Genomic DNA, 27,623 nt, shown 5'->3' with positions numbered 1-27,623 from the left:
AAGAATGAATCACCCCCCTACATTGAATCTTTGGTGTCTTCAGCACTTACCTCTGATCCTCTGCTCTCTTCTGCGTGCCGGCAAGTGACATCAGCAGCGAGATCACATGATCTAATCATGCTGCTGATGTCACTCTGACCCAGTGTTCAGAGCTTCAATTGTACTTATGTCTGAAAGCCTGGACTCTGGGAGCTGGTGCGCTGCAGCTTGTCAGCTGGCTCAGAGAATGGCCAAATCCTAGCCCAGGGGAAAGACACTCCACACCGGCACATTAGACAGCCCAATTGCACCTGCTGCTGGCTGCACCTGGGGCATATGCCCCGGTTGTCCCCCCTCAGATATGCTTCTGGAGAATGGGGGTGGGCCCTTCGCATCTCAGGTATGTTTTTTTTTCTTATTGTTTTGGGATCTTGAGCTGCTATTTTACGCTGTGTGTTATTGGTTATTATGGTACCTTCTGCGACAACATCCTCAATGACTCTTGTATTCCTTGAAATGTTGTTTTCGGAATGTTGACAGCCTCAACACCCCAGGTAAATGGAGATTTATAAATAATTGACAAAATCTATATATATAATTGTCTAAGGGTTTTTCTGTCTGTCCTGGAAATCCCGCGTCTCTGATTGGTCGAGGCCTGGCGGCCTCGACCAATCAGCGACGGGCACAGCATGGCGACGATGATGTCATAAAGGTTGCCTCGACCAATCAGCGACGGGCACAGTCTGCCGCGAATTCGCCTCGACCAATCAGCGACGGGCACAGTATCGACGTAGATGTCATAATGGTTGCCATGGCGACGATGATGTCATAAAGGTTGCCTCGACCAATCAGCAACGGGCACAGTCTGCCGCGAATTCTGGAATCATCATTGTCCATATACTATGGGGACATGCATATTCTAGAATACCCGATGCATTAGAATCGGGCCTGTTGCCTCGACCAATCAGCGACGGGCACAGTCTGCCGTGAATTCTGGAATCATCATTGTCCATATACTACGGGGACATGCATATTCTAGAATACCCGATGCATTAGAATCTATATATATAATTGTCTAAGGGTTTTTCTGTCTGTCCTGGAAATCCCGCGTCTGATTGGTCGAGGCCGCCTGGGCTTTGACCAATCAGCGACGGGCACAGTCTGCCGCGAATTCTGGAATCATCATTGTCCATATACTACGGGGACATGCATATTCTAGAATACCCGATGCGTTAGAATCGGGCCACAATCTAGTATCTTTATATCCAGTGTTCCTTCAAGAGAAAAACTGGATAAAAAATGAAGACCTACAGTCATGGCCAAAAGTATTGACACCTCTGCAATTCTGTCAGATAATACTCAGTTTCTTCCTGAAAATGACTGCAAACACAAATTCTTTGGTATTATTATCTTCATTTAATTTGTCTTAAATGAAAACACACAAAAAGAATTGTCCTAAAGCCAAATTAGATATAATTCCACACCAAAAATAACAAAAGGGGGTGGACAAAAGTATTGGCACCTTTTGAAAAATCATGTGATGCTTCTCTAATTTGTGTAATTAACAGCACCTGTAACTTACCTGTGGCACCTAACAGGTGTTGGCAATAACTAAATCACACTTGCAGCCAGCTGACATGGATTAAAGTTGGGGCGGACGTGCGGGCCCAGGTGATAGCGGGTAATCCACATCCCAGCCTTTTTAAGGTAATTATACCGGTTCATTGACCGCCTGTACAATAACCTCTGGTGCGGTATATTTTAATACTATAGTGGTGTGTTAGGCTGTTACTGGTGGGGTACATCTAAGTATATGGATTCACACTGTTGTAGTTTTCTATCTTGAGATTATATGTCCCTACTCATATATGGAACAACTGGTATAACCAATTGGGTTTCTAACCAGGATTGTTGGATGTGGAATATATCCGTGTCTCGCTTTGTGCTGCACGTCAACATTGGTAAACAGTGGGGGATGCTGTTCTACTCCCCAAATCTGGCAATATGTTTTTAAATTTTGTAGTATTTCAATAAAATTCTTTGTTTGATATGAAAAATTGCCTTATGATCATCTTTTTCATGATAATCTATGGATTAAAGTTGACTCAACCTCTGTCCTGTATCCTTGTGTGTACCACATTGAGCATGGAGAAAAGAAAGAAGACCAAAGAACTGTCTGAGGACTTGAGAAACCAAATTGTGAGGAAGCATGAGTAATCTCAAGGCTACAAGTCCATCTCCAAAGACCTGAATGTTCCTGTGTCTACCGTGCGCAGTGTCATCAAGAAGTTTAAAGCCCATGGCACTGTAGCTATCCTCCCTAGATGTGGACAGAAAAGAAAAATTGACAAGAGATTTCAACGCAAGATTGTTGGATAAAGAACCACGACTAACATCCAAACAAGTTCAAGCTGCCCTGCAGTCCGAGGGTACAACAGTGTCAACCCGTACTATCCGTTGGCGTCTGAATGAAAAGGGACTGTATGGTAGGAGACCCAGGAAGACCCCACTTCTTACCCCGAGACATAAAAAAGCCAGGCTGGAGTTTGCCAAAACTTACCTGAAAAAGCCTAAAATGTTTTGGAAGAATGTTCTCTGGTCAGATGAGACAAAAGTAGAGCTTTTTGGGCAAAGGCATCAACATAGAGTTTACAGGAGAAAAAAAGAGGCATTCAAAGAAAAGAACACTGTCCCTACAGTCAAACATGGCGGAGGTTCCCTGATGTTTTGGGGTTGCTTTGCTGCCTCTGGCACTGGACTGCTTGACTATGTGCATGGCATTATGAAGTCTGAAGACTACCAACAAATTTTGCAGCATAATGTAAGGCCCAGTGTGAGAAAGCTGGGTCTCCCTCAGAGGTCATGGGTCTTCCAGCAGGACAATGACCTAAAACACACTTCAAAAAGCACTAGAAATTTGAAAATGGTTTGAGAGAAAGCACTGGAGACTTCTAAGGTGGCCAGCAGTGAGTCCAGACCTGAATCCCATAGAACACCTGTGGAGAGATCTAAAAATGGCAGTTTGGAGAAGGCACCCTTCAAATATCAGGGACCTGGAGCAGTTTGCCAAAGAAGAATGGTCTAAAATTCGAGCAGAGCATTGAAAGAAACTCATTGATGGTTACCGGAAGCGGTTGGTCGCAGTTATTTTGGCTAAAGGTTGTGCAACCAAGTATTAGGCTGAGGGTGCCAATACTTTTGTCTGGCCCATTTTTGGAGTTTTGTGTGAAATGATCAGTGTTTTGCATTTTGCTTCATTCTCTTTTGTGTTTTTTCATTTAAGACAAAATAAATGAAGATAATAATACCAAAGAATTTGTGTTTGCAATCATTTCCAGGAAGAAACTGAGTATAATCTGACAGAATTGCAGGGGTGTCAATACTTTTGGCCATGACTGTATATTACACACCTGCCCTGGTTAGCCCAGGCTCTGCTTCCTGACCCTGGGTCCACTGTCTTCTGTTGTGCTCAACATCAGGTTTTTCAAGTTGCCCGGCGTGGATCAATGACAATCTCCCTAGACATTTTTAAAGCTCATTGACACTCAAACCAGTGTCTTGGAATTGAGACTTTAGACTTCTATGTTTAGTGTGCTCAACTTTCTGTGCAAACTGTGCTTTTACACTATTCCATCCCTGCTGGGTTTCCCTTAATCGGTCCTCCTGCTTCTGAAATTCCTGAGTGTGCCAAGTCCTTGCTACCTATGTGCTTTCTTGCTTACGTATTCAATTTCTGAGGTCCATGTTATCTAAGGCTTAGAGGATCTACCTTACCCACCTTTATGAAATAAAAATATCCTAACTGTATTGAAGCCTCTTTGTAAAAATCTCTTTAAAAAAAACATGAGGGGTAGCAATTTTATTTAGCTTTCAATTTATTTATAAGCTAATATTCAAGATCCAGTAAGCAGATTCCTTATGGTCAAAATGTATTGAAGATCAAACTTTTTGCCTGATTAACATTTTTCAAGGCACTTGTTGAGGTTATCTTTGGATGGAAGGTCTCTAATATTGTACAGGTAACACACTGATTGACTCACTGGTGACGTGTCTAGTTGAATTCCTTCATCTTTGCTTTTCTTCTTCATCCAGCGCAGACCCCGCCATCACTTCTTCCAGCCAGGACTCATCTCTGCTTTAAAATAAACCATTGTCTAGAGCACCACTTCCAAAGCAAATTTCCCACTTTTGCCCCTTCTACAATACGCAGCTGAATACAGATGTGCACCCATTAATATATAATTAATTATGCAACCCACCATTCCAAATATAAATTGTAATCCACCACTGCGCCCCCACTAATTAGTTTCCCCTCCCAATAAATACATAAATTAATTAGAACTTGTACTCTTCCCCAATACATTTTCAGTCACACTCCTGCCTCCTTAACGCCCCCACTCCGATTCATTATATTTACATGCCCACTCTGCCCCAATTCATTGTTATATCTTCTCTCTGTCCCACCCCTGTACTCAATTCATCACTATCCCCCAGCATCCAGTCTCAATTTATCATTTGCTCTCCCCTCCCCTCAATTCAGTATCATTCGCTCTCCCCTCAATTCATTAGCATTTGCTGTACCCCACCCTCAATTAATAATTTACTCTCCACATCTCCCCACCTTTAATTCATCATTTGCTTGCCCTCACCCTGAATTCATTATCATTTGCAGTACCCCATCCTCAAATCATCATTTGCTCTCCCCACCCTCAAATCATCATTTTCTTTCCCCTACACAATTCATTATTTGCTGTCCCCCTCCCCAATTCATTTGCTCTCAACACCCCCCACCCTCAAGTCATCATTTTCTGTCCTCCACCCTCAATTCATCATTTGCTTTCCCCTACCCTCTATTGAACATTTGCTGTCCCCATCCCAATTCATCATTATTTGCGCTCCCTCTCCTCAGTACATCATTCACTGTTCAACACCCTCAATTCATCATCACTTGCTTCCCCCAGAGAACATTTAATTCATTTTATTTAAAAAATAGTTTTCATACCTCTCACGATCATCTGCAAACGCAGCTTCGCTTCTTTTGTACTTCTAGAGAGTGGTGTGCGTATATGCCGGTGCAAAAGCGATGATGCACGCACGTCACAGAAGGCTGTTCCATGGAGCTCCAAGGAAGGCTGCTTGCAATGGCAAATACTACGTTATTATACCCTGGGACAGTGAGCAGAAGCACAAGAAGGGGGCCTAGAATGCATCCAGGCCCCCCCTCTTTACTTCTGCTCACATGACCCCATACAGCAGTAAGGACATTAATGCCCTGATGGCGGCCCTGGTTGTATATACTCCTGTTCAATTCCTTATGAATCACTAAAATATAGTTGATCCTTGGCGTACTCATAATTCTATTAGGCATGAATACACGCACTAGTCCCATGTACACGACACCTATGAACAATTAAACTATTGATTGTTGTTATTCTCATTATTACCACATATTCCATAATCCCGGACATACTGTACATATTTCTGACCATGCTCCAATCACTACAGATATATATTTTTCTAGTTCCATTTCCATGTTTGGAAGGTCCCATTTTCCTTTACATTGGTATAATTTAGAAAATTTTAAAAACACTTTCGTTTCTGTGAAAAATATCTAGATGACAATGTCGCACAGGGGACAACTAATTAGGATGCAAAATGAACATATAAACAGCAGCACAAGAATAGTTATTTTTATTTTTGCACAGTTCACCATGCAGTATAAGAGATAAGACTATTTTATGTTTTGCTGTTAGCACATAGTAAAAAGACCCTTTTTTATAAAAAAAAGTTGTCACGCTGTGACGGTCTTTGGTAAGGAAGGGGGCCCTCATACTGGGAAGTTAAACACAGTCTTCCACTCATCAACCTCCTTAATTATAATTATATGTTAGACTCCTCTGAGATCTAACTTGGAGAAAAATTTTGCCCCAATAATCTGATTGAATAAATCAGGAATGAGTGGGAGGGAATATGTATCCTGGATAGTATACCGGCTTAACTCCAGAAAGTCTAAACAGCGATGCAAGCCCACATCTTTCTTTTTAATGAAGAAAAACCCTGCTGCTACAGGCGAAGATGAGAGTATAATATGTCACTTGGCAAAACTCTCAGAGATAGTCTTTAATGGCCTGTCTCTCAAAACCTGACAGATTATATAATCTGGTTTTGGGCAACTTTGCCCCTGGAAGCAAGTTCACAGGACAATCATACACATGATGAGGAGGCAGTTCTTGACACCACTTTTCAGAGAACACCACCTCAAAATCAGACAGAAAAGATGGAATGTTTTTAGTGGAGACATTGGATATAATAGTACCTAGACAATTATTCTTGCACAAATCACTCCACTTAATTATCTCTCTTTCCTGCCAGTCTATGACGGGATTATGCTTAGTCAACCAGGGAAGACCCAACACAATAGGAGTAGGGAGGCCTTCCAGAAGGTAACAAAAAAGGATCTCCCTGTGAAGAGCCCCTACAGGAAGGTTAAATTTATGCGCTAATTGTGTAAAGCTTCCCTGACCAAGAAGCGCAGAGTCTATTGCAAATATACGGATGGGCTTCGCCAGCTTACTACAGGTGAAACCATGGATCAGAGTGAGCATCCACCATATGCTCCTTCTCCATTACCCAGTAGGAAAGATATTGTCTCAGTTTCCATACCAATAAATAATTCTGCAGGTAGGACAAACTGAGACACACCCGTGGAGAAGATATATACGCCCAGGTTGTAATCCTCCACATAACCTGGGGTCAGAAGTTCTCCAACAATTTCTGGTATTTAGGTATAGATGGACAAACTGCCCATAAAATGACCCTTTTTGCCACAGTAAAATCACACTCACGCAAGAGACTCATAAAGGGGAAAAGCCCCCATTAACTGCACAAATTCTTCAAAGCACACGGGGAAAACTTCAGTCCTAGGAAGTAAAACAGGAGGTGGGGAGACTACTGGTCTATCCAGAAGGCGTCTGTCTATGCGTATGACAAGAGCCATGGCAGCCTCCAACGACGCTGTTGTTTCGTACAGCGCCAATGTGTCTTTTAACCATTGAAACAGACCCCGATAAAACAGATTCCCAAGAGTGGGGTCATTCCACTGGGTCAGTGGCCCACAGAGAGAACTTTGAGCAGAATTCCTCTGCCGGGCAGTCTCACTGCTGGATCTTACATAGTTTAGATTCCGCAAGGGAGATCCAGTCTGGATCATCATAAACAAGGCCAAGGGCCACGAAAAATCCATCAACCGACTGGAGTGACAATGAGTCAGATGGGAGTGAGAAGGCCCAGGATTGAAGGTCTCCTTGAAGGAGGGAGACAACAATCCCTATCCTCTGTACCCAGATGACAACAGGCAAAGCCTAAAATAGAGCTTACAGGCTTCCCGGAACCTAACAAATTTGTCCTGACTCCCCGCATAACTATCCAGGAGTGTGACGTTAGGTTCCAGTCCAGCTGTCTGGTGAATAAACTTTAGACTGTAGGTCTAACAGCTCGCAAGAAAAATCCTGCACTTGTCTCGCAAGGTTAGCGACAGAATCCATGTCAGGATCAAAACATGTGGGGCCTATGAAAAGGTCATGCTGTAATGGTCTTCATTAAGGAAGTGGGGTGTGTCAAACTGTCCCTGGTACTGGGACTCTAACTATCCATGTCCCGGGAGTAGTAGAGACCAGAGTCTCCCACCTTACTATGCTCCTGTTAATGTCCTATGCGATCCCCTCTTCCAGGAGGCCTAGGACAGATATGCTAGTGTATACACATGTAAGACAAATAGGGATAACAAAAAGTAATTTACTTACAAAAATACTCACCAAGGGTAGAGAGGAAAAAGGGAAGGATATGAAGGTACAAACCAAATGGGAACAGGATAATGGAGAAAGCATACAATCCAAAACAGCACACAACATTCTCTAGCAGCAACTACTAGTGATGAGCGAGTATACTCGTTGCTCAGGTTTTCCCGAGCATGCCTCAGGTTGCCTGGTTGCTAGGGAATCCCCACATGTAATCAAGCTGTCTAGTCACCGCATATCATCCAGCTGAGGCAAGGAAAACTAAATATCCGAGCAGTCATAAATACTCGGAGACAACCCAAGCAACGAGTATACTCTCTCATCATTAGCAACTACGAACTCCAACTTCAGCACTCAAACTCCAGCAAGCCATGAAGCAAACTTTCACAGCCAGGGATGAGAAGGTCTGGCTAGGTTTTATAGAGAGAAAACGAGCAGATCAGGAGCAGCTATGAGACGGAGCTGCATGTCTCTAACCTGCATGCAAAGAGTCGTTAACCTCTTCAGCACCAAAGGAAACGAAGTCCATTTAACATGACGAACAAAACACACAGGCTAAATGGAAAACCTGCGATTCGCAATATGAAAAGAGCACCTAACCCCAGATCTCCCAGGAGGATGCGACACTTATTTAATCGTCATATTCTGAGAGTTGTAACTTCTTTATTATTTGTTGAACATAGCTGTTTGGGGGCTTAGTTTTTGAGTACCATTTTGGGGCATATAATTTTTTGATCACTTTTACTATGAGGGTATGTTCCCAAGGTCAGTAAACTCTGCGGGTTGGATGCGGCATCCAACCCGCAGCGGCGAGATGTACAGCATAGTGGATGAGATTTCAAGAAATCCCATGCCTACAATGCGTGCACAGACACCTGTGGAGACAGACATGCGGCGCATCTTTCCAGACCGCAGCATGTCAATTTATCTTGCGGAGGCGCAAGATAAATATCACCCATACTATGTATTGGATGCGGTGATTCCACACGGTTCAGTGAACACATGCGGAATCCCCTGCGTTCAAAAGCCGGACAGGTGCTGTATCCAAAATGCTGCCGATTACTGACCGTGGGTACATACCCTAAGGCTAAATCACATTCTTGTGTTCTATACTGAGTGCTTAACCTTAGGGTTTCCAAGTAAATACCACAAATATCTTTTTGATCAGTTTTCATTCAATATTTGGTATGTCAGTATGACAAAAAGCGACATTTTGGAAATTTTTTTTTACCGTGTTCACTGTACATAATAAACATGACAATTTTATATATCAGGTTGTTCCGGACGTGGCAATACCAATTATATCTACTTTTTTCACGCGCTTTTTAAAAAAAAAAACATTTTTACATATTTGACTTTTTTTTTTTTACTTTTTCACTAAGTCACACTGTGGGGGACATGTGTTGTGAATTCCGTTCTCGAACTCCCTCCTGTGGTCATGAATGGTACTTTGGCGATTTCTGTCTGTGGACTCCCTCTGGTGGCTGTGAGTGGAACTGCTGGTTCTGAGGTTGCTTCCTCAGCTGCCCTCGTTTGCGGCTAGGCTGGCTTCTCTATTTAACTCCACTCAGATCGTTACTCCATGCCAGCTGTCAATGTATCAGTACTGGTTCAGATCTCTCTCGGATCTTTCTGATGACCTGTCTACTCCAGCAGAAGCTAAGTCCCTGCTAGTTCATTTGTTGTTCATTGTGTACTGAATATATTTCTTAGTACTTGCTAAGTTCTAGTCCAGCTTGCTAACATGATATTGCCTTGCTAGCTAGAAGCTCTGGGTTGCAGAGTGGCACCTCCGCACCGTGAGTCGGTGCGGGGGTCTTTTTGCACACTCTGCGTGGCTTTTTGTAGTTTTTTTGTGCTGACCGCATAGATCCCTTTCCTATCCTCAGTCTATTTAGTAAGTCTGGCCTCCTTTGCTGAAACCTGTTTCATCCCTGTGTTTGTGACTTTCCTCCTTAACTCACAGTTAATATATGTGGGGGGCTGCCTTTACCTTTGGGGAATTTCTCTGAGGCAAGGTGAGGCTTATTTTCCTATCTTTAGGGGTAGTTAGCTCTTAGGCTGTGAAGAGGCGTCTAGGGAGAGTTAGGTACACTCCACAGCTATTTCTAGTGTGTGTGTTAGGATTAGGATTTGCGGTCAGCAGAGTTCCCACTTCCCAGAGCTTGTCATGTCTTCTAGTTTAACCATCAGGTCATTCCAGGTGCACCTAACCACCAGGTCCATAACAGACATGTATATTTTATTATTTGTTTAAGTGGTCATTTGGCCCGGAACAACTATGCACCAATAGGATCTGGAGATAAGCAACAAGGAACCTACGTTCAGGCATGGAGTGTTGGGGGGAGCTGCCTAATAAACCATATGCTGCCTAGGAATAGGCTGGGGAATCCAAACTCTGCATGACACAAGTGTTAAAATTCCTGCAAAGACTCACCAGCAGCAGTAGGATATAGCAGAGCTGGAAATGTTGCAAGAGGCAGCTCAGCAAGATGACCTGAGACTGGCAAGATCAGAACAGTGACCTCAGTGAGTAGGGTAGCGCTTACTGCCCGTGCAAGTCTCCCGCGCAACAATTTGTATATGGTATTTGTTTTCCTTTTGAAAAATTTATTAAAAAAAATATTGTAAAAATAAACATTTGGTTTTGCGGTGTTCATAAAAGATGACTATGAAAATATAAACTCAATTGACCTGATCAATAAAAACTATAAAAAGCAAAAGTAAAACAAAAACGGTGTAATTAAGATTTTTCAGCCATTGCAACTCCACAAAAAAAATGCTATAAAAAGTGATCAAAATGTTACATCTAACCTAAATGGGGTCAATAAAAAATGCCCGTTCACCACAGTAGAGAACAAGCATCATACAGCTCAATCCACTAAAAAAATTAAAATGCTATGGGCCTTGGAGAATGGCAACAAGCACATTTTTTTCCAACACAAATAAAACAAATATTAGTATAATTAGTATAAGTTTGGTAGCACCATAATCAGATTGACAATGGCCTGGAAAATCACAATGGAAGCTCACTTTAACAGTGCAATGAATGCAATTAAACAACCCTCAAAGAAAAAAAAATTGTGTAATTGTGTTTTTTTCTGCAGTTTCACCAAATTTGGAATTCATTTTTCATTTTCCAGTGTATCACATGGCAAAATGGATGGTGCTGTTTAAAAGTATAACTCACCCTGTAAAAAACAAGATTTGATACGGCTATGTTGGCAGGAAAATAAAAGAAGTTATGGTTCTTGAAAGACAGCCAGAAAAAAGCGAAAATGTAGAAAAAAAAAACGCATTGACCTTAAGGGGTTGAAGTAAAAAGCAACAAATACTGCGACAGGCAGAGAAATCAGCAATTTCCTGAATATTAATTGAAAAGAACTCTACAAAGAGCTATGAAAATAAATTAGAAAACTTTAATAAATAATGGTTAAAAAAAACCTTATAACAAACAGAACACACATAAAACAAATACTAAAGAAGTATTATCCTTCCAGAATAAATTGAATATTTTAATTTCTTTATTAGCTTTAGGGAGGGATTTGTGGATAAGATATTTCTCACAATCCCGACATGATGGCGTTTTCCACTTGAGATCTTTGATGCACAATTAGATCTCAGTTGCAGTTGAAGCAGTTTCCACATGCGCTACATAAAAAAAGTGATTCCTCTGATGTTTATTAAGATGTGATTTTTGAGAATAAGATTTACCACATTCTGAACAGGAATATGGCTTCTCCCCTGTGTGAATTCTTTGATGTATAGCAAGATTTGATTTCTGTGTAAAATATTTCCCACATTCTGAACATGAATACGGCTTCACTCCTGTGTGACTTCTCTGATGCGTAACCAAAACTGATTTTCGATTAAAAAATTTCCCACACTCAGAACATGAAAATGGCTTCTCCCCTGTGTGACCTCGCTGATGTGTTTCAAAATGTGATTTCTTGGTAAAACATTTGCCACATTCTAAGCATGAAAATGGCTTTTCTCCTGTGTGACTTCTCTGATGCATAACCAAAACTGACTTCTGGTTAAAAAACTTCCCGCATTCAGAACATGAAAATGGCTTCTCTCCTGTATGAATTCTTTGATGCTCAACAAGATATGATTTCCGATTAAAACATTTTCCACATTCTGAACATAAATATGGCTTTTCCAGCGCGTGACTTCGCTGATGTTTAATAAAATCGGATTCACGGTTGAAGCATTTCCCACATTCTGAACATGAATATGGCTTCTCCACTAAATGAATTCCCTGATGTGTAAGAAGATCGGATTCATGGTTGAAGCATTTCCCACATTCTGAACATGAATATGGCTTCTCCGCTAAGTGAATTCGCTGATGTGTAAGAAGTTCGGATTCATGGTTGAAGCATTTCCCACATTCTGAACATGAATATGGCTTCTCCGCTAAGTAAATTAGCTGATGTGTAAGAAGATTGGATTCATGGTTGAAGCATTTCCCACATCCTGAACCTGAATACGGCTTATCCACAGTGTGAACTCGGTGATGTGTGTCAAGATCGGATTCATGGTTCAAGCATTTCTCACTTTCCGAACTTGAACATGGCTTAATTTCTGTATGAGCTCTGTGATTTTGCTTTTCAATCTGCAATGAATCAGAAGATAGGACCAATTGAAAAGCATCAGATGATAGGTCTTTGCTTTGAAGGGCAGCGTGTATACATGGGATAATGGCATGGTCATCATATGTATCATATGTGATTCTATGACCACCTGCCTTGAAATAGGAAGATATTTGATGTCCTTCTGGGTTCCAAGTATAGTTATCTCCTAAAAATAAAACTCAATTTTATTATTTTGGATTATATTACTTTGAAATTATACATTATTCCTAAATTAATAAACATAGATGTTTTTGACTTTGGCAGATTGAAACTCATTAGGATGCTAAATTAAACACGTCGCCACTCTTTAAAGAAAATTGCTCAGTAGAGAGTCATAAAGTCACCTATAGATTAATGTTATTATGTAGTGTGTATCTGTTTCAACACCCCTCCCCCCGACAGCTGCACTTTAGCGTAGCGCAATGTAGAGTGGCATGGTCATGGCTTTAGAGAGTATAAAGCTGGCTTAGTACTATTCTTTTTTTAAATTATCTTTACAATCCACTCCTGGATTCAAGTAAAAATTATTTAAACCTAAATAAATATCATCGCTGAAAAGGAGGATTTGTGGGTTGTGGTATTTCCTGAGGAAGGAGTCATGTGCACTCCAAAACGCATAGAATAAACCACTGTTCAACTATACATTTGGTCTGTTTTTGGATGAGCTGGCAGCGTGGATCATAACCCACAAATCCTCAGATTCAGCTACGGTCGCATGCCGACCGTTGGATCTGCGGCAGCCAGCAATATATGCTTGTGAACATTTTACATCATGTGAGCAGTTAATTTTACTGGTAAATTTTCTATAATTTGTTATTTTATTAGTATATAAATATTATGAGCAAGATAGAAAATTGCACATAAAGCTAGAAAAGCCGAAGGGAGAAGAGTGTGAGGCAGAAGATATATTAAAAATATAAATTTATTTTAACAATAATTAAAATTAGGAACAAACAGACACAAGATTCTAGGCTGATGAAAGATAACATACCATAAGGTATGCCTTTCAGGTTACATACAGTCAGATAGGACTACAGTACAAAAGATAATAAATGCAAGGTATATACTACCCTGTATGATCTAAATGTTACTGACGTATACCAATGTAATAAACGCATCATAGTAAAACATGGTAGTAAATATCAGAATACACTAAAATAGATTGTCAAAAACATAACAGACAATACAGATCCATGAGTACGGAATACGAAGTTAGACACAGTGGCACATATAATGTAAAATCTCACCAGTTCATAGGGAGCCGCACCCAGGGCTCTGCCAGCTGTGACCCTGGGACCCCACTCAACTGCAGCCAGTAAGGTATATTTGAGTTATAAGACGCACCCCCATTTTCCAAAAAAATGTGGGGGGAAAAAGAGCATCTTATAATCTGAAAAATACGATATACATGAGAAGGATCTGTGACTTCTCTGCATTCAGTAGTTACTACTCACCTGGGCAGTTATCTATAGGAATCTCCTCTTTATACCGCTCATCATCCCTCACATATGTCTCTGTAGTATTAATATAGGTCAGATCTTCATCCTGAAACAAATATTGTAAAAGTCACAGACAGATGGAGAAGTCACATCTAAGATCAGCTCTAATCCTGCTATCTCCACATTACACAAGTATAAAACATTTGATACTGGTGGATAAAAGAAGACTGAACACAAGTCCTTCACAGCCGTCTACACATCATAGGGGAGATCTCATGACAGCTTCTCTCCATCTACCTGATGATCCTGAGGAACATTGGGGTCTTCTTGTTTACAGTCCTGCGGAAGAAGAGGACGGGGACATCTCTCTGGTGCTGTCCTCTTACTGGCTAGAACTGGAGGAACACATACAGGAACGGAATTCATTCTTTAGATACAGATAATTATAGACCATGTGTGTTTAGTCCTGTATATTACCTGGTGATGTGAGGGGCTGGGGAAATTCGATCGTGACGTCCTTGTACAGATCTTTGTGTCCTTCTAAATACTCCCACTCCTCCATTGAGAAATAGATGCTGACATCTTGACACCTTATAGGAAACTGACGCATACAATCATACCATCATCCACCAATCCCTTCATAGAATTACTATATAAGATCCCAGCATTCCCAGCAGTGTCACCTCTCCAGTCAGCAACTCTATCATCTTGTAGGCGAGTTCTAGGATCTTCTGGCCATTGATGTCCTCATGTATTAGCGGGTGAGGTGGAGGCCCCGTGATTGGGTTCAGGGGTCTTCCCCATCCCTCAGACACAGGGTCTTGACAGTGCTCACTAGAGGTTTTCTTCACTATTGTGTAATCCTAGTTATGGAGAGACACATTAATAAATCTCACTACAGACATTTCCAGCGTCCTCACCTCTCCAGTTCTGTCCATCTGTTATTCCCATAGATAAGAACGATGTAACGTGACGTCATCAGAATCTCTCACCTCTCCAGTAAGCCGGAAGAGGATCTCCAGGGTGAGATGTAATATCCTCTCCATCTTGTTCCTCTCCCTTTCCATCCTTGATAGGAAACTGTCTTATACAGAAGAAATTCACGGAAAGGATTCGATATTATAAGGACCTGATTGGTAAGAAAATGAGCGGATATGTAAAGCTTTTCTCACATGGAACTTAAAATTATATCAATTAAAAAGAAACCACCGGAGCAATAAGCGGAAGAGGATATGACTTTGGGAGGGGTGGATTTTTAACTCATGTAGCTTTTGTTTATATAGCGGTATACAGGCTCGGACTGGCCCACCGGAGAACCGGAGGATTCACCGGTGTGCCCAGGCACTGAAAACTGCTGGCATACTGGTCAGTGGCTATGGGGTCCCTGAGTCAAGGGGAATTCGCCCTGTGCCAGTGCAGCAACAGCTGGAGACAGGATCCTGTCCCCGCTACGAAAGCAAAATGAATATTCACGCTTCCCCACGCCCCTATTGGCGTGGAGAGGGGTGAATACCATTTCTCTTTAATAGCGGGCAGCGTTAGCAGCAGGTTGCAGCTAACACTGCCCGCATGTAAAGCACCACATACACACACGCAGGCACACACACACAACACAGCTCACCTCCCGGCGCCCTGCTTGCTGTGTGAGACAGCCCAGCTGGATGACGTCATCATCCAGCGCGCTGTACCAGACAAAGCTGCCGATGAGGAAGAGGCTGCAGGATGTGCTGCTGCTGCGGGGAGGTAAGGTGTGTGTGGTGGTGAAGGACAATGATATTGGTGGGGGGAGACCATGATGGAGGTGATGGGCAATGATGGTGGTGGGGGGAGACAATGATGGAGGTGATGGGCAATGATGGTGGTGGAGGAGGCAGGCAATGATGGAGGTGAGGGGAGGCAATGATGGAAGTAATGGGCAATGATGGTGGGTGAGACAATGATGGAGGTGATGGGCAATGATGGTGAGGGAGGCAATGATGGAGGTGATGGGCAATGAGGGTGAGGGGAGGCAACGATGGAGGTGATGGGCAATGATGGTGGGGTAGGCAATGATGGAGGTGATAGGTAATGATGGCAGTGGGGGAAGCAATGATGGAGGTGATGGGCAATGATAGTGGAGGTGGGAGGCCATGATGGATGTGATGAAATGGGCAAATATGGTGGGGGAGGCAATGATAGAGGTGATAGGCAATGATGGTGGGGAGGCAACGATGGAGGTGATGGGCAATGAGGGTGTGTGGGAGGCAATGATGGATGTGATGAAATGGGCAATGATGGTGGTGGGGGAAGCAATGATGGAGGTGATGGGCAATGATGGTGGTAGGCAATGATGGAGGTGATGGGCAATAATGGTGGTGGGGAGGCAATGATGGAGGTTTTGAAATGAACAATGATGGTGGGGAGGCAATGATGGAGGTGGTGGAATGGGCAGTGATGGGAGTGGTGGAGGAGAAGGCAATGATGGAGGTGATGATGAGGACAATGATGGGGTGGAGAGGGGCTGCATTATACTTTATGAGGGGCTACATTATATTCTGTGGGGGGACTGCATTATTCTCAGGGGACTACATTATATTATGGGGGCTACATCATACTATATGAGGGGGCTACAGTATACTCCATGGGGGGTTGCATTATATTCTGTGGTGGGGATGCATTATTCTCTCAGGGGACTACATTATATTCTGGAGGGGCTACATATTACTATATGGGGGCACCATTATATTCTGTAGTGGGCCTGCATTCTCTCAGGGGACTACATTATATTCTGGGGGGTTACATCATACTATATGAGGGGGGCAGCATTATGCCCTATGAGGGGGCTACAGTATGCTCTATGGGGGCTGCATTATATTCTGTGGTGGGCTGCATTATACTATATGAGGGGGGCTGCATTATACCCTGTGAGGGTGATACATTAAATTCTATGGTGGGGACTGTGTTATACCGGAGTGGGTTGCATTATATTTTGAGGGGTGCTGCATTATATTCTAGGAGAGGGGACTGCATTATATTTTATGAGGGGGCTACCCCAACCATTGCTACATAATTAAGACATGTACTACCTTGTATTATACCTTGATATTAGCGCTTTTTACCGCACAATTGGTGGTATTGTATCTATTTCTATGTAGCTACATAGTGGGCCCCAAGAATGATTTTCTCTGGTGGGCCCAAGGTGCACAGTATGTCTGTGCCTGGTGTGTCACGGTGAGGAGGGTGGGGCTTATATAGGGGAGGTAAATCTGTGTCTCTCCCTCTTTCACGGATGAACTGGAGAAAACATCTCAGCAGTTCCAGGGACGTATAATACTGGGGTTTGTTATGATCCTTAGTGGTTGAGGATCACAAATTACTCCAGCTAAGTAACATACATAGGACAAGCTCTAGGGAGGTGGCAAACTGGACTGACCGCAAATCTGAAACTATCCAAACACACTAGAAGTAGCCGGTGAACGTGCCTAAAAAATCCTAGACGTCTCGAGCCAGCCTAAGGAACTAACTACCCCTAGAGAGAAAGAAAGACCTCTCTTGCCTCCAGAGAAATAATCCCCAAAGAAATAGAAGTCCCCAACATATAATAACGGTGAGGTAAGAGGAAGGCACATACACAGGGGTGGAAACAGATTTAGCAAATGAGGCCCACTAATACTAGATAGCAGAAAATAGTAAAAGGGGTCTGTGCGGTCAGTAAAAAACCCTTACAAAATATTCACACTGAGATTACAAGAACCCCCGCACCAACTAACGGTGTGTGGGGGGGGGAGAAACTCAGTCCCCTAGAGCAACCAGCAAGCGAGGAAATCACATTTTAGCGAGCTGGACTAAAAACATAATAAATGCTGATAATCAAAAAATGATCAAACAAAAACTTAGCTTGTCTTGGAGAGACTGGGAGCAAGGTAGTCACAAGGAAACTGAAGAGCACTGAATACATTGAGAGCAGGCAAGGAACTGAGTATCCAGGTGAACTAAATAGGAAACCAACCAAGGATAACGAACCAGCAGATGTTGCCCACCTGCAGAAAGACAACACTACACAGTACCGCTTGTGACCACTAGAGGGAGCCCAAAAACAGAGTTCACAACAGTACCCCCCCTTGAGGAGGGGTCACCGAACCCTCATCAAGACCCCCAGGGCGATCAGGATGAGCCACGTGGAAGGCACGAACCAAATCGGCCACATGAACATCAGAGGCGACAACCCAGGAATTATCCTCCTGACCATAGCCCTTCCACTTCACCAAATACTGAAGCCTCCGTCTAGAGATACGAGAATCCAAAATCTTCTCCACCACGTACTCCAATTCGCCCTCGACCAGTACCTGGAGCAGGAGGCTCAACAGAAGGAACCACAGGTACCACATACCTCCGCAACAAAGACCTATGGAACACATTATGAATGGCAAACGATGCTGGGAGATCCAAACGAAAAGACACCGGGTTAAGGATTTCCAAGATCTTATAAGGACCGATGAAGCGAGGCTTGAATTTAGGAGAGGAGACCTTCATAGGAACATACCGAGAAGACAGCCACACCAAATCCCCAACACGAAGTCGGGGACCCACACCGCGGCGGCGGTTGGCAAAGCGCTGAGCCCTCTCTTGTGACAACCTCAAATTGTCCACCACATGGTTCCAAATCTGCTGCAACCTATCCACCACAGAATCCACCCCAGGACAGTCAGAAGGCTCAACCTGACCCGAGGAAAAACGAGGATGGAAACCAGAATTGCAGAAAAAAGGCGAAACCAAAGTAGCAGAACTAGCCCGATTATTAAGGGCAAACTCGGCCAATGACAAAAAAGTCACCCAATCATCCTGATCAGCAGAAACAAAACATCTCAAATAAGTTTCCAACGTCTGATTAGTTCGCTCGGTTTGGCCATTAGTCTGAGGATGGAAGGCCGACGAAAAAGACAAATCAATGCCCATCTTAGCACAAAAAGTCCGCCAAAACCTGGACACAAACTGGGATCCTCTATCAGACACAATATTCTCAGGAATGCCGTGCAAGCGAACCACATTCTGAAAAAATAGAGGAACCAAATCGGAGGAAGAAGGCAACTTAGGCAAGGGCACCAAATGGACCATCTTGGAAAAACGATCACACACCACCCAGATGACAGACATTTTCTGAGATACCGGAAGATCCGAAATAAAATCCAAGGAAATGTGCGTCCAAGGCCTTTTCGGAATAGGCAAAGGCAAAAGCAAACCGCTGGCACGAGAACAGCAAGGCTTAGCCCGAGCACAAATCCCACAAGACTGCACAAAGGAACGCACATCCCGCGACAAGGAAGGCCACCAGAAGGACCTAGCCACCAAATCTCTGGTACCAAAAATCCCAGGATGACCTGCCAACACCGAAGAATGAACCTCGGAAATAACTCTGCTGGTCCATCTATCCGGGACAAACAGTCTCTCTGGTGGACAACGGTCAGGTCTATCCGCCTGAAATTTCTGCAGCACTCGTCGCAAATCTGGGGAAATGGCAGACAAAATCACTCCCTCTCTGAGAATACCAGCCGGCTCAGAAACTCCCGGAGAGTCAGGCACAAAACTCCTAGAAAGTGCATCAGCTTTCACGTTCTTCGAACCAGGCAGATATGAGACCACGAAGTTGAAACGGGAGAAAAACAACGACCAACGAGCCTGTCTAGGATTCAGGCGCTTGGCAGATTCAAGGTAAATCAGATTTTTGTGATCAGTCAAGACCACCACACGATGTTTAGCTCCTTCGAGCCAATCTCGCCACTCCTCAAATGCCCACTTCATAGCCAACAACTCCCGATTACCAACATCATAATTCCGCTCGGCAGGCGAAAACTTTCTTGAAAAGAAAGCACATGGTTTCATCACAGAGCCATCAGAGCTTCTCTGCGACAAAACAGCCCCTGCTCCAATCTCAGAAGCATCAACCTCGACCTGGAAGGGGAGAGAGACATCTGGCTGACATAAGACTGGAGCTGAAGAAAACCGGTGCTTCAGCTCTCGAAAGGCCTCCACGGCCGCAGGAGACCAATTAGTCACATCGGAACCCTTCTTGGTCAAATCCGTCAAAGGTTTAACCACGCTAGAAAAATTAGCGATGAAACGACGGTAAAAATTAGCAAAACCCAAGAACTTCTGAAGACTCTTAACAGACGTGGGCTGAGTCCAGTCATGAATAGCCTGGACCTTGACTGGGTCCATCTCCACAGTAGAAGGAGAAAAAATAAAACCCAAAAAGGAGACCTTCTGTACTCCAAAGAGGCATTTTGAGCCCTACACAAATAAAGCATTAGCACGCAGGACCTGAAACACCATCCTGACCTGCTTCACATGGGACTCCCAATCATCAGAAAAGACCAAAATGTCATCCAGATAAACAATCATAAATTTATCCAGATATTCTCGGAAGATGTCATGCATGAAAGACTGAAACACAGAAGGAGCATTAGAGAGTCCAAAAGGCATCACCAAGTACTCAAAATGGCCTTCAGGCGTATTAAATGCTGTTTTCCATTCATCTCCCTGCTTAATGCGCACAAGGTTATACGCACCACGGAGATCTATCTTGGTGAACCAACTGGCACCCTTAATCCGAGCAAACAAATCAGACAATAATGGCAGAGGATACTGAAATTTGACTGTGATTTTATTCAGAAGACGATAATCTATACAAGGTCTCAAAGAACCGTCCTTCTTGGCCACAAAAAAAAACCTGCACCAAGAGGGGAAGAGGATGGGCGAATATGTCCCTTCTCCAAAGACTCCTTTATATAACTCCGCATCGCGGCATGCTCTGGTATAGACAAATTAAAAAGTCGTCCCTTAGGGAATTTACTACCAGGAATTAAATTTATAGCACAGTCACAATCCCTATGAGGGGGCAGGGCACTGGACCTGGGCTCATCAAATACATCCTGGTAGTCAGACAAAAACTCAGGGACCTCAGAAGGAGTGGAAGAAGCAATAGACACCAACGGAGTATCGCCATGAATTCCCTGACAACCCCAACTTGACACAGACATAGCTTTCCAATCTAAAACTGGATTATCAGCCTGCAGCCATGGCAGACCCAAAACGACAACATCATGCAAATTATGCAAAACTAGAAAGCGAATCACCTCCTGATGTACGGGAGTCATGCACATGGTCATTTGCGTCCAATACTGAGGCTTATTCTCAGCCAATGGCGTAGCATCAATTCCCCTCAGAGGAATAGGAAATTCCAAAGGCTCCAGGACAAAACCACAGCGCCTGGCAAACGACAAATCCATCAGATTCAGGGCAGCACCCGAATCCACAAAAGCCATAACCGGGTAAGACGACAAAGAACAAATCAAAATAACAGACAAAATAAATTTAGGCTGTATAGTACCAATGGTGACAGGTTTAGCGATTTTCCTTAAGCGTTTAGAGCATGCTGAGATAACATGAGTAGAATCACCACAGTAAAAGCACAACCCATTTTGACGTCTATGACTTTGTCGCTCAATTCTGGTCAGAGTTCGGTCACATTGCATAGACTCAGGTCTCTGTTCAGAAAATACCGCCAAAGGATGAGCAGATTTGCGCTCCCGCAAACGCCGATCAACCTGAATGGCTAAAGCCATAGAATCACTCAGACTTGTAGGGGTGGGAAACCCCACCATAACATTCTTAATGGCTTCAGAAAGACCTTCTCTGAAATTTGCAGCCAGGGCACACTCATTCCATTGAGTAAGCACCGACCATTTCCGAAATTTTTGACAATACACCTCTGCTTCATCCTGACCTTGAGAGATAGCCAGCAACGCTTTTTCTGCCTGATTCTCAAGATTAGGCTCCTCATAAAGCAGTCCAAGAGCCAGAAAAAATGCATCTATATTAAGCAATGCAGGATCTCCTGGCGCCATAGAGAAGGCCCAATCTTGAGGGTCGCCACGCAACAAGGAGATAACAATTTTAACTTGCTGAGCGGAATCACCAGAGGAACGAGGTCTCAGAGATAGAAATAACTTACAATTATTCTTAAAATTCATAAACCTAGATCTATCTCCAGAAAACAACTCAGGAATGGGTATCTTTGGTTCTGACATAGGGCTATGAATAACAAAATCCTGAATACTTTGCACCCGTGCAGTAAGATGATCCACACTAGAAGTCAGAGTCTGAATATTCATTTCTGCAGCTGAGCTCAAAACCACCCAGAGTTCAAGGGGATGAAAGAAGCTAAACAGACTGCAGCAAAGGAAAAGCGGGAGGAAAAAAAAAAAAAAAAATGTACTCAGGTCTTCTTTTTATCCCACTTCTGCGATGCATTAAACACTTTTTTGGCCTGCTCTACTGCTATGATCCTTAGTGGTTGAGGATCACAAATTACTCCAGCTAAGTAACATACATAGGACAAGCTCTAGGGAGGTGGCAAACTGGACTGACCGCAAATCTGAAACTATCCAAACACACTAGAAGTAGCCGGTGAACGTGCCTAAAAAATCCTAGATGTCTCGAGCCAGCCTAAGGAACTAACTACCCCTAGAGAGAAAGAAAGACCTCTCTTGCCTCCAGAGAAATAATCCCCAAAGAAATAGAAGCCCCCAACTGGAAACAGATTTAGCAAATGAGGCCCACTAATACTAGATAGCAGAAAATAGTAAAAGGGGTCTGTGCGGTCAGTAAAAAACCCTTACAAAATATCCACACTGAGATTACAAGAACCCCCGCACCAACTAACGGTGTGGGGGGGAGAAACTCAGTCCCCTAGAGCAACCAGCAAGCGAGGAAATCACATTTTAGCGAGCTGGACTAAAAACATAATAAATGCTGATAATCAAAAAATGATCAAACAAAAACTTAGCTTGTCTTGGAGAGACTGGGAGCAAGGTAGTCACAAGAAACTGAAGAGCACTGAATACATTGAGAGCAGGCAAGGAACTGAGTATCCAGGTGAACTAAATAGGAAACCAACCAAGGATAACGAACCAGCAGATGTTGCCCACCTGCAGAAAGACAACACTACACAGTACTGCTTGTGACCACTAGAGGGAGCCCAAAAACAGAGTTCACAACAGGGGTTATCACATCACATTACAGCTGATAGGAGCACATTCACTTCAGACATCATGTATTAGTGTAGTATCAGGTCCTACATCATACATGGGATTAATACTACCTCAGAAATGTATGTAGCCACCATGTTCCCTCATGTGGCTGCTATAAGTTACCTCACACAAAGCAGAGACAGCTCCTGTGTGACCTACCTGCAGACATATCACATTACTGCTGTATTATAAAGAGCCGTCATGAGTTTTTGGTGCTACTGACTGTATAATATGGGAAACAAGGGCTGTGAGAAGATATCAGCTATGACACAGTGCCAGCCATTACCATGGTGGACCTGGGCAGTCACATTTACTAAACACTGGTGAGAGAGGAACAATCAGGGGGTGGAATATCAAAAACAAACAAGTCCTCAATCAGAAAACCCAGAAAACAGGGGCCAGAACTTCCTTCTACTTTAACTGCACAACCTTATTTTTCATGCATCATATTCAATTAATGAGGTGCAAAAAATATTTTTAGAAGTGGACACAGAATATATTTGAAAACTATAATAGTTTTTATTAGTTTATACAAAACATAATTTAAAATGTTCAGGAACATACAAATACTGGGAAAACATGTATGCTCCTGAACATTTTTAATTATGTTTTATATAAACTAATAAAAACTATTATAGTTTTAAAATATATTCTGTGTCCACTTCTAAATATATTTTTTTTGCACCTCATTAATTGAATATGGTGCATGAAAAATAAGGTTGTGCAGGGGATGCTACATGTATGATAGGAATAAGCATGGACACATACAGTGTCTGCCATTACTATGGTAGAGCTCGGCAGGCACATGTACTAGAGACACTGCTGAGAGGAGAGCAGTCGGGGGATGGTATATGAATGATGATTATACCCCTTTCACACATCAGTTTTTTGCCATCAGTCACAATCCATTGGCTCGACGGGTCCGTCGCAGATTGTGAAAAACTGATGCGGCGGATCCATTTTTTGTAAGGATCCGACTACCGTTTTACGATGGATCCGTTTTTTAAAAATGCCCAATGGGAGGCTGCCAAACGTTACTGGCTAATGAAAACCTATATATACCGTGTTTCTACAGCCCATTTTTGACAGGTTGTAGAGCAAGTGGTAAAAATGGAGGTGTGATTGCGAACATTGTGAAAATCTATGTGGATTTTACTGTTGAGGCGCATTGTTTGAAAGCGATCGTTCTTGAGAAGGAGCGAGAAAGACAGCGCATCACGCGTCTGTGCTGGCATCGTTTTTGGATTCACCCAATCACTGCACTGAGAATGACACATGGGGTGTATTCTACTTTATACATGGAGCTACGAGGAAACCCCGAGAATTTTTTTTTAACTATGTTCGGATGAAAGCGGAGAACTTTGGTTTTTTGGTTGCACATGTTGGACACCTCATCCGTAGAAGTGACACGTATTGCCGCTTCACAATTTCACCGGCGGAGCGTCTGATGGTGACTCTTAGGTAAGGCATTTTTATTGTATCTCCTACTGTTAAAGCTGACTTGTAACTAATGTTGTTGCTGGCATTTTGTAGTAATTATCGCCTTGCCTTTAACAGATTCCTTGCAATCCCTTTCCTCACTCCATTTCCAATTCAGACTCGGGATTTCCACCATATCGGGGATTGTTAAACACACCTGCTGTGCATTGTGGGACTGTTTGCATGAAGAATATATCCCACAACGGAGAGTTGACTGGACATTGCTGAAAACCATCAAAAAATGTCAGTTTCCTAATTGCTTGGGTGCAGTGGACGGGAAACATTCGTATCGTCAAACCTGCTGCATCTGGCTCTGAATATTTCAATTACAAGAAATATTTCTCCATCGTGCTTATGGCCATTGCAGATGCACAATACAAATTCATAGCGGTCAATATTGGGGCCTATGGCCGCTCCAATGACTCAAGTTTTTAAAGTGTCTGCAATGGGGCGTCATTTATATGGAAACAGCTTCCAATTTCCACCACCAAGACCGCTTCCTGAAACCTCTGGGCCACCGTTTGTGTGTTGGAGATGAAGCGTTCCAACTCCCAGAACACCTGCTGAAGCCATACTCAAGTAGTGGATTGACGCGAACGAAAAGAGTGTTTAATTACTGATTAACACGAGCATGAAGAATGGTTGAGTGTGCTTTTGGCATTCTCACATCCAAAAGGCGAGTTCTGTTGACCAGTATCAACCTGAAGACTGACACTGTGGACGAGGTGGTGAAAGCTTGTGTGGTCCTGCACAATTTCCTAATATGCAGGGAACAGATTGCCATGGATGACAATTTGGTTGAAACATCCTCGTATGATTATCACAATATTACTTTTCGAAGTCCTGTGGCAGTTTCAAGAATGAGGGACAAATTTGCAGACTACTTTATTTCACCTCAAGGAAGAGTAGACTGGCAGGATGAGATGGTTTGATAGCTTTGTCTTTTGATAGAATATATGTTGGAGTACCAAACCTATTGCAATTTTCATATTTGTGATTACACCATGAATTTTTTCTAGTAACCAAAGTTTGGTACCTTGTTACCCAAAGTATTGTACCTTATCATTAAATAAATGAAAGACAAAGCTTTTTATAAAAAAAAAAAAATATATTACAAAATTATAAATTAAGGTAGTTTGGGGTGGAAATAGTACTGGAGGGGCTGATAGATCGGACCACTTCGACAGTGGGAGTATGGAGAGTGGATTGTGGTGGTGACAGATCGGAAACACAAGGTGAAGGGGTGGAGAAACCAAGAGGATGGGTGGACAAAACCAGGAGTAGAAATGGGATTTGGTAAGGATGAGGGGTGGAGGGATTGGGAGACAGAAGAGGTGGTGGGTGGAGAAGAGGGTTGTATTTGGGGCATGATGGGTGGGAAAAAGAAGACTGGTGGTAGTGGGCATCGAGTACAGGTTGGGCAGGGAGTGGAGGCGCAGATGCTGTGGTTGGGAACTGGTATAGAGCAGGAAGCTGGTATTGCACAGGAAGGGGAGGAGGGACAGTGGCTGGAGGGGAGGCAGGTGCGGGAGGAACTACCGGGGCAGGTGGAGGGGCTTGGGAGCTAACCTGTGTTAGAGCAAACTGGCAGGCTTGCATTACATGCATCTGCTGGTCAGGAGATAGCTTGTCTATGCGCTCAACTACTGCTTGGAAAAAGGAATGATTGGGCGATTTACTTGCATTTAAATGCATTCTATCCAGATGCGTGCTCATTTCAAGCAAACTGTTGTTCATGAGGTTGAATCCAGCAGGGATTTGCTCAGACAACAGTTTTAGGGAGTTCTGGAAGCATGCATTTAGATGCAAGAACTCGGGTGCATAGTTCTTTTCCTGACCCCTATGGCGCTGCCGCCCAGAACCCAAAGGTGTTCTATAGGTGGCAGCAGTGTCAGAGGGGTAGGGTAAAGGAAAAGCTACATCCTCACCAGCAGCTTCATGTAACGAAGTCTGCCACGATGCTCCAGCGCTGGTAGATGGGACCGACAGAACAAATGTGAGGGAAGGCAGGGAAGGTGCAGATGGGTCGGGTCTGTCGAAGTGGTTCCCGGTGGCGGACTCCTGTGGGATCTCTTCAGAAGGGTTCGACTCTGCAGATTCCCGAGTGCTGCAGATGGTGCTGTGGAACAAAGAGAAAAAATGTAATTAATATATTGCTATTGCTTGGCCTGGCTGAAACAAACATAAAAAAAAAGGTTACACATGTGAACACTTTTACTTACTAAATGGGGTGAGGAATATTTACCTACTGCTCACCATAGTCGACCGAAGGAACGACAGTACTATAGCATAGTTGTATTTCGAGCTTCTGCATCCTCCTGATCCACTCGGGGCCTGCATCTCCTTGTTGAACTCCTTCTTGAAACAATCCCTGAGTGACCGCCACCGCTTGATAACTCTGTCCCCTATAAATTTAAAGCACAAATTGGTTAGTATACAACACATTACATCCAACAATGTAACTTACTTAACTGTGAATACTTACGCGCTTGATTCTGGCCCCGAACATCAAGGTCCTCCCAATGTTCCACAACTTCGTTGCACACTTCCTCCCATAGCCAACGGGTCACAACAACATGAGCGTGGCAGCGGTCCCCCATGTTCCACAGCGGCTCCCACTCTCGGACTAGATCGATGAGGAGGTCGATGTCAAGACCTGCCTCCTCACTGTCAGAGTCGGGAGCATGAAGTGAAGCCTATTAAAAAAGACAAAAAACAAAAACATTACACTCAAATCATCAATATGAAGTGGAATAATAATAATAATAATAAAAAAAATGTACTTATTCTGTGCCAATTGCCCTGACGCTCCTGCCGACAACCCTGGGGGGCGCTTTGAGGACCTCTATGATGAGCCCCAGAATCGAAAGACTAAAGAAAATAAAAATTAAAAATGATGTGCTTGGATGTAGGCTTATGTGTTGTGTGTACTGTGATGTCTGTGATGATCTGTTTCTGCGATGCATGTAAGAAACGTACAAAATGTGAGCCCGCTCTGGGTCTTTCTCCACCCCCGACCGTCTTCTGGAAGCACCCCTGATACTGCAGCTTCCTGTTAAACAAGAATTAATGCATTAATGCATATTGCTATGTGTACAAAAAATGTTAACATCACAAAAAAAAACAAAAAAAACAACAACTATATATATATATATATATATATATATATATATATATATATATATATATATATATACACACACACACATCAAAACTATGAATTAACAC

At 43.1% G+C, this 27,623-nt stretch overlaps 2 protein-coding genes across 2 annotated transcripts in view; both read right to left on the bottom strand.

Moving 5' to 3' along the window:
- The window catches only part of LOC143766302 (uncharacterized), a 41,521-nt gene extending 26,323 nt beyond the window's left edge, over positions 1-15,198 (bottom strand). Inside the window, exons 1-6 of the mRNA XM_077253871.1 lie at positions 14,841-15,198; positions 14,532-14,711; positions 14,326-14,449; positions 14,146-14,243; positions 13,864-13,954; positions 11,454-12,575 (exon numbers count right to left, since the gene is read on the bottom strand). Coding sequence (XP_077109986.1) covers positions 11,454-12,575; positions 13,864-13,954; positions 14,146-14,243; positions 14,326-14,449; positions 14,532-14,711; positions 14,841-14,915 — 1,690 coding nt within the window. The 5' untranslated portion in view covers positions 14,916-15,198. The remainder of the gene's footprint in view (positions 1-11,453; positions 12,576-13,863; positions 13,955-14,145; positions 14,244-14,325; positions 14,450-14,531; positions 14,712-14,840) is intronic.
- A 10,122-nt stretch (positions 15,199-25,320) lies between these two features.
- LOC143769290 (uncharacterized) lies at positions 25,321-27,399 on the bottom strand. The gene is made up of 3 exons (XM_077257800.1): positions 26,881-27,399; positions 26,641-26,800; positions 25,321-26,514 (listed from the first exon to the last, which is right to left on the bottom strand). Exons 1-3 carry the CDS (start codon positions 26,993-26,995, stop codon positions 25,515-25,517), a joined length of 1,275 nt encoding a protein of 424 aa, XP_077113915.1. The 5' UTR covers positions 26,996-27,399; the 3' UTR covers positions 25,321-25,514.
- Positions 27,400-27,623: the final 224 nt, after the last annotated feature.

Source organism: Ranitomeya variabilis, chromosome 4, assembly GCF_051348905.1.
Source record: "Ranitomeya variabilis isolate aRanVar5 chromosome 4, aRanVar5.hap1, whole genome shotgun sequence".
Classification (NCBI taxonomy): Eukaryota; Metazoa; Chordata; class Amphibia; order Anura; family Dendrobatidae; genus Ranitomeya; species Ranitomeya variabilis.
The sequence above is the reverse complement of the archived record's forward strand: the minus strand, read 5'-3'. Positions and strand labels throughout refer to the sequence as shown.

Coding starts and splice junctions, on each gene's coding strand:
- LOC143769290 (XM_077257800.1), bottom strand. CDS start 26,995: ATGGGGGACCGCTGCCACGCTCATGTTGTTGTGACCCGTTGGCTATGG. Junction 26,801..26,880: donor TCGGGGCCAGAATCAAGCGC/GTAAGTATTCAC, acceptor TTAAATTTATAG/GGGACAGAGTTATCAAGCGG. Junction 26,515..26,640: donor TCGACTATGGTGAGCAGTAG/GTAAATATTCCT, acceptor TTTGTTCCACAG/CACCATCTGCAGCACTCGGG.